The following is a 7,658-nucleotide window of genomic DNA, read 5'->3' on the forward strand; positions in this document are numbered from 1 at the left end:
TGTGCTCCAAAACTGATGCCATTCTAAAATACAGCTTGTCACGCAAAGAACAAGCCTTCATATGGCTAGGTTGACAGAAAAATGTAAAAGTTTTGGCTCTGAGAATGCGATGATGGGGGAAGGGAAAACAAAAACCAAAAAAGACCATTTTTTTAATCCTACCAGGCTCCATTGTAGCTTGAAAAAAAAAAAAAAGGAGGATGTCCCCTTTACTATCTGGCCATAAAAACTGCGATTCCTTGATTATGGAAATCCCAGTTCTCACCTATGCGTTTAAGCTGGGTGCCGGCCATGGACGACACTAATTACTTGGAGGAACACAGGGCCAAGGATGAAGCTAACTGGCTGGTATATAAAGAAACATGGAAGGTCTGGAGGAGATTCCGTCGGTCCTCAAGGTGTGATAGGTGGCTCGTGGATGGAGTAGTGCAATCATAAGAGAGGCTAGGAGGGAAAGGTGAGGTGCGGGGAAACAAATAGAAAAAGTAAGTTTGGGGTGATTAGTGTGGCTGGAGACTCTTTCTCCTCTCCTTGTCTATTTAGTATGAAGGACTGGCATTGGTTTATAAAGTAATTCTGTGGGTAATGGTGCTCAGCGGGGCCTCGACAAGTACCACTTTGGCTGTCTATGGAGAACCAGAGAGAGTGTGTGTGGCGCAATAATATATACTATTTAGAATCGCGTTCTTGTGGATTAATGATTAGGTTGTCTTTGGATGTTAACTCAACTTCTGCTATTGCTAGCTAGTAAGTTTGTCAAATATATGTTAAAAAAAGGAGAAAAAAAAAAGAAACTTAGTTGGTCAATCAGGCGCAAACAGGTTTCATCACTAAGGGGTTAAGAAACACTTCCTTTTTACAACATGTAACTTTCTGGCCATAAATTCTTTTGGACTATTTGTCTTTGGCGGTGCCGTTCTGGCATCTTCACTAGGAACACGGTGTTAGTTTCAACAAGCTAGATCCCCATTCAAATATAAGTCATCTATGGAGCCAACAACAGTGTCAGTACACCATGCTTGGCCCTACCCATGTTCTGATCATATCGAAGCAGCAATTCATAGGAGCTGGAAGGTGAAGTCTAGTGCTTCAGCCATAAAATCAACATCATTCACTTATGAGTCATGACACATTTGTGTCAGCAGTATGAATGGTATAAAATGGGATGGGATACATGTAGTATGATGTTACAGGAAGAGCAGGGCTTCCTTTCTGTGTGCGACAGTCCTTCATTCCCAAGCCGCGGGAGCTTTACTAAGCTATATACGCCACAGTTCTGGCTTACATGCCTTGTACCACATTGTGTGTTTTACGCACTTTTTGCGCCTCACTAGATGATGGACTTGGATTAGAGACAAAAACTTTTCTGTATGGGTGTGGCTTAAAACTTGATACTAAAACACAAAATTTTGGCGTAAAGTAAGCCAAGCTATAGATGTGTAAAGCTAGACAATAGCACCTACATGTCTAGAAAATGCAACAACTTTATTAAACAGCAGGTCTACAGCTATACCAGCTACGGGTTAGAGTAGTAGAGCTGCTCTACGGGGTTTACAATAAATACTAGCTCCTGCAGTTATGGACTTAGTTTCAGCTGTCTTCTTCCTTCAAACAAGAGGATGCTAGCAGCCATAGCGGAATTCAAGCTGTCAATGCCCGGTACAACAGGAATGTACAGTCTCTTGCCTTTTGATTGTTTAGCCAATAGTAACGACTCCACACTCAGTCCATGCGTCTCTCCCCCAATCACAATTGCAGTTGGGTCTCGGGCCCACGATTCATAATATCTCTGAATAGGAACGTACGGAATCCCTTCATCTTCTTCGTCACCTGATGAGTAATAGTCATCATCTACTACTTGATGTAGCCCCTTAGGATCAGTAGAAATCCAGTCACCGTCGATAGCTTTATTGGGAGGACATGCGGTCTTGCCGGAAATGTTCTGCCAGAAGTTATCTGCCAGAAACACCTTGGTGTCCTCTGAGAGATAGTTAGAGACCGTGTCCCACTCCAGGCTCGTTATTATTGGCAAGCGAAAATGGGCTCCCATGCCGGCTCTGATTACTTTAGGTTCCCACGCATCAACACAACCTAGAAAGACATAAATTACTTTTCAGTAAACAAATATAGGACAGGTCAAAGAATGATCATCAACGAAGATCATAGACCAAGTATTATGGAGCTGTTAGAGTCATAAATCTTAAAGCCTTGACTAGCAGACTAGTTCTTCATTATGGAGTTTGTCTCATTAAAACAACCCGTCTATTTGAGGGCATACAGATGTCATAAAGGGGGTCCTCCACTTAGGACCTCCACCCACGAGCCAAAATGGAGATCCACTCCCAGAAGGACTTCGAATGCCTATCAATGTAATACAAGCACAACTTATCTGGTGGATAGTCTCCAGCTTCCCCCCGTAAAATCAACTATTTGTCGGGGTGCTGGATGCAAAACCCAGCTGATCACTGTGGCGCCTACATTATGAAAGGCATAGTCTCCAATCAAACAACCCCTTTATTTTAGAATTTGAAGGGGTTGTTTACCTTTGAACTACTGATGACCTATCCTGAAGAAAAGCCATCAGCATTTGATAGATTTGGGTCTGGCACCCAGGAATCCCAGAAATCAGTCACTCACCAGGCCATGTCAGTGTACAGAGCTAAAAGCAAACTGTTCTGCACACTCTCTAAGGTTGGTACTGCAGGTACAGAAGAATAGAAACCGTGCCCTATAATACCAAACCAGGTTACTGAAGTGGAAAGGGAACCGTGTTTCCTGTACAGACCAACCAGCTCCATGCATGAGCGGCCCACCAAATAACTGATTGACAGGGCTCCTCTTCAGTCCTGTAGCAAGTTTCATGGACTATTTGAGGTCCTTTTTTTAATCACTTTTATTTATAGTATATCTACATTTTTTTTTCGTTTTTGCACTAAAAGGACTATTAGACGCAAGACAGCACCAACGAGAGATTAAACTAAAAAAAGAAAAAATCTTGGTGGTGGTTACTAGCCTAAAGTACTATTTAACTGATGGCTAATAGCTCACTGGATTGAAGAATCTACCAAGAGTACTAGCAACACTTCAAGAAGCTGTCAGATTTAACAAATTAAAGTATTGGTACGCTCTACTCCTGACGTAGAAATTGTGCCACCCAACCAGATGGACATTCTAACCCTATGGAAATATAAAAGAGGTCGTTAGTCCCCAGTTACAGCCATCCAGGTAACAGAACTTGCTTTTTATTGTTTCTGATAAAAGATAGGATGCCAATTTCAAGAAAGGAACATAATATTACACCAAGACATTGCACTTGGGATGATACAAGCTTAGGACAAGCCTAAGCACAGGTTTTAATTTCAGCTCTAAACTGGAAAGTTAGGAGGATTCATATAGCTAGCTCGTACCGCAAGAACTCCCAACTGAAGTCAAAGTAACAAAAACTGATCCTAATAATCAGTATTTCAATGAAAGCAAAAAGTCATGGGTAAAGGCCCCTTATGACTGCTCCTTCACATAGAGACATGACCTCAGAAAGTTTCTTATACAAAAAGCCCAGGAGCCATACGGGCCAAGCTTAGAGGTCTTAGGCAAAACCCAGCGGCCTGGAGCCCAGAGCTTATTCAGCTCTAGGAAAAGGCCATCTGGTCCAGAGTCAGACCAGAAAGCCAAACCCTATTATTTTTAATCTTGTAGGGTTACGACAAAGGTGGAATCCAATCCCTTTCAACTGCAAAGTGAATCCACTAAGGACTGGCTGGAGATCCTCCTGGAAAGTACTCATTTCTTCTCCCAGCATCGCTGCGCCAATCAGTGGTGATACTAGGCATCACCCAGCTTACTACACACCCTGACTCCATATGCTGATGGAAGCACCAGGTAAAACAGGAGGTCACATACAGCAATAAAGGGAGCGCTCCATAACTGAAGGTTCTCCCACAATTACAGAAGAAGGATCCCATGAACTCAGAGGAAAAAAAAAAAGCTTCCATTTTTAATCTCCAGAGACAGGGGAGCACAGAGTCTGCCCCAGGGGACAAGAAGACGGTTCCAGGCTTAACCAGTGGCCCCTAGTGGAGACCAACACCGGACAGGCAACCTCATTTTATCGAGACCCTATAGACCGTACCTTTATTGATCAAGAGATATCCTTGAAAAAGTAGAAATAGCCAGGCAACAGGCACCTCAGCAATTTCCAACTTGTCCTATAGACCGGAAACAGGAACTGAGGAGGTGAAGGGTGTTACTGCTCATTCAAAACTGCAATATCCTTTTACTGCAGAACAAACAGAGCTCCTCCTGAACTGCAGTAGGGGGAAGGGGTTAAATAATAATGGGGACAAAAGCATTATTTCATAATAATCATTTAACTTATAGAAAGCTTGACAAAGACCCATGTAAAGGGTCAAAACGTATCCTTGTGATACTCGAGGAATAAAGAGGCATCCCGATGGATACATACATTTTGCACCCTATTCTGCTGCCGTGATTGCTCTTTTACTCCGTGATATTTTGGATTTGGATCCGATCCACAATTGGCGTGCCGAAACGGGCCAAAGAAAAGCCTCTCCATATCTGGATTTGGGCGAGTGCTGCTGGGACACTCTTTTGAACCACCCTTATCCTCATCAGCCCTGCAGTGCACAGCACTGATAAGACAGGGTCAGGCTATATGCCGGGTACAGACCTTTTGTGAGCAAGACTTTATTGCAGCCCGCTCCAGCTGCGCATCTTAGAATGGTGCCCAGGTTTCCAGGATCTCGGATGTTGTCACAGATGAGAGATAGCGGTATACTGGCTGGAGCATCAGGGAACTTCATCTTTACATGATCAGGCTTCCCAAAGATTCCTATGGGCGATTTCAAAGTATTAACTTTGCAGTTGTGCAGCTCTTATACAGCGCTTACAGTAATATCACAAGGTTTTGTGAAAGGGGTTGTCTGCCCATTTTTTTCACCAATGACATATGGATGGGGAGGTCCACAACTCTGGACACCTGACCATCAGCTGATTGTCTGGCCTGCTGTCCAGCGCAGCGGGCTGGACATTGCCATAAGCAGACAGGGAAGGAAGTGTTCGCGCCGCCTTCGCTACTACCGAAACCAATGGGAGAGCCATGCTACTACGCCACTTTCTGCTTCTCTGCTGGTCAGAACATCATATCTAGCCCTGAGCAGGAAGTGCCGGAGTAGTCCAGTGCGCTTGCCAATCAGCTAAGGGATGTGGGTCCCGAGAGGCAGAACCCTGTACATCAACTACTGGTCATCAGTTGGGGGGGGGGGGGACAGACAATATTGTCAGTTTTAACAATCATTTTGCAAAAAGTGTGAAACACTTTATGAGCTTTGTTTGCGTGTAAAAGGGACTCCGGAAGCTGTTTGTAGAGCACAGCATGTAGTCTGAGCTCTGCACACAACTCCTTTGTTCTTGCACAAGCTGTCGGCAGAATACAATGTAATCTCCAACTCCCGTGGAGAACACAGTGTGCGGTGCCTGTCATCTGCTCTTCAGGCTGAACGATGGATTTTAAGCTCACCTCAAAATCATAGTTTAACCGAAAAGTAAGCAATTGCAGCATTTACACGCAACGATGATCGCTCATTTGCAATAGTTTGATTTTGAGCTAATTGTTTTGTGTAAATAGGCCTTAAGATGCATTCAAAAAAAATGCAATTCTTATAGCAATGGCATGGAAAGTTCTAGTAATCCGTCGAGCTTCTGCTTGAATACCAGGCTTTCATTCCGTGTTTACTCACCCATTAGTCCTTGAGGCGCGACAAGGTCAGACCACATCTTAATATCTCCAAAGTTAACTTTAATTAGGTTTGCCTTCACAAGCTTCTCAGGAGGCAGTGTCTTTAGCTGGTCACGGTTGCTGAAGAAGAGCGTTTGCAGGACAGCACCAGCAGCCAGAGCATCCATCAGCAACCTCTGCCCTTCCAACAAGATCTGTCCGTGGCGCTCACGAAACTTTTTAGACTTTGCAATTGTAACTACTTTGCTGCATTAAAAAAGTTAAAAAAAAAAAAAAAAAGAAGGTTCAGAATTAGTTAAAACAGTCCTCAAGGACTTACTATTTATGATCTGTCCTCAGGATAGGTTATCAATAGTTGGTTGGCAGGGGTCCAACGCTCTGATTCTCTGCCCATCACTGGGCCCGCTCTCAGTTCTAGAAGCAGATGCGGTTAACGCTGCACGTCGGTACTGCAGGAACAGCTGTCATTGACTTCAATGGGAGGTGTTCCTGCAGTACTAACCTAGGCCACTGCAATAAGGACAATGCTGTTGTCACCGACTGTGAGCCCAGTGACTGATAACCTATCCTGAGGATAGATCAGCACTAGTACAAGTCCCAGCCAGCCGCTTTAAATGGTTAATGAGAACATGCAAAACGAATAAGGACAAAGCGGCAAGATACAACACAACTCATGAGCTGTCAGAAAACACGTATCAGGCGCGTCATTTCTAGCGGTGCTGGTGACAGCATCCACGACTAGCAAGTCCCGGTACTCATCACTGGCCTTTACAACAATCTTTATAAAAGGTTTTTGCCGTCATTTTCTGATCCGTGGGGGTCTGACCTGTGGGACCCCCGTCTATATGAAGGGGACGCAGCACTGACCCTCCTTTAGGTCGGCTGTGGGTAGAATGCAGCATCTTACCGCTGCGTATGGCGATCTTTCCAGCGTATCTCACGCTCGCTGTCATGTGCAGTCTTAACATCTTTTTTTTGTTTCCCGCTCTGTTGCTTAGTGACGTTTCATAGAAATGCCGCACATACGCAGTATAATTCCGTATGTACAGCATTTATTATGCGCCCATAGAGAATAGGGCTCTATCGTGCGCAATACATGGTAGATTGCACTTGATGCGGTTTTTTTTTTACATGCGTGTATTATACGCAATGTATATATGCAGATGAATCGATGTGCTTTCACCACGTATTATGTGCGCACAATAAAGTTACGGCCGTGTCAAGGCGGGCTCACATGAGCGTAAATGAATCACGCACACAACACGTGGTGAATGGAGTGCTCCTCCCTTGTCCTCAGGATGGTGGGGGTCCCAGATGATTATAAGGTTACGGCATATCCCAGTGATATTATTGTTCACATCCATCAGTCCCTACACAGCACACAGTCACCAGCAGAGCTAGCAGTCCTGCCAAACCTGACAGAATCTACAATGGCGGCGCCGCTGATGAATACTTCGTCAGCCAATCAGCTTGCTGCTTTTATTCCCAGCTTTCTAGGGCAGATGAGTGCCGGACTGTGATTGGTCGTGCTGTGCGGCGGGTACCTGAGTCTCGAGTCCCCTTCCCGGGCTCTGTCGTACTTCAGCTCGTATGTGTCAGGCTGCTCGGCGTCCACATCCCGAGGAGGAGCGGCGCTTCTGTCCTCAGCTTGCCGGCGGGGCTTATCATGTGTCGGAGCTGCCTGCTGCTTTACGTCTTTAGCCCGCTTCTCTCGCTCCTCATTTGGGCTCTCCGGGGGGATGACCCGCAGAGGCGTCCTCCGTAGAGCCCGCACTTCCCGCTTCCCCTGTACACTGACCGGGAGCCTCGCGCCTGTCCATCTAGAGCAGCCCAGCACGCTCCTCATGAGCGCCGCCATCTTGGTCCGTCGCACATAATGACGTCAGCATGCCCCCGACCACCC

At 45.4% G+C, this 7,658-nt stretch overlaps 1 protein-coding gene across 1 annotated transcript; it reads right to left on the minus strand.

Annotated features, from left to right (window-relative positions):
- Positions 1-1,466: 1,466 nt before the first annotated feature.
- MRM3 (mitochondrial rRNA methyltransferase 3) lies at positions 1,467-7,617 on the minus strand. Its single transcript, XM_066575999.1, has 4 exons — positions 7,300-7,617; positions 5,757-6,001; positions 4,688-4,849; positions 1,467-2,091 (listed from the first exon to the last, which is right to left on the minus strand). The coding sequence occupies exons 1-4, from the start codon at positions 7,611-7,613 to the stop codon at positions 1,577-1,579; spliced, it is 1,236 nt and encodes a 411-aa protein (XP_066432096.1). The 5' UTR covers positions 7,614-7,617; the 3' UTR covers positions 1,467-1,576.
- Between the last annotated feature and the right edge of the window lie 41 nt (positions 7,618-7,658).

Source organism: Eleutherodactylus coqui, chromosome 1, assembly GCF_035609145.1.
Source record: "Eleutherodactylus coqui strain aEleCoq1 chromosome 1, aEleCoq1.hap1, whole genome shotgun sequence".
NCBI classification, from domain to species: domain Eukaryota; kingdom Metazoa; phylum Chordata; class Amphibia; order Anura; family Eleutherodactylidae; genus Eleutherodactylus; species Eleutherodactylus coqui.

Bases quoted from the DNA above. Each gene is read 5' to 3' on its own strand.
- MRM3 (XM_066575999.1), bottom strand. From the start codon at position 7,613: ATGGCGGCGCTCATGAGGAGCGTGCTGGGCTGCTCTAGATGGACAGGC. The intron at 4,850-5,756 runs GTGAGTAAACAC...AATCGCCCATAG, and splicing joins CGCGCCTCAAGGACTAATGG to GAATCTTTGGGAAGCCTGAT. The intron at 2,092-4,687 runs GTCTGTACCCGG...ATGTCTTTCTAG, and splicing joins TAAAGTCTTGCTCACAAAAG to GTTGTGTTGATGCGTGGGAA.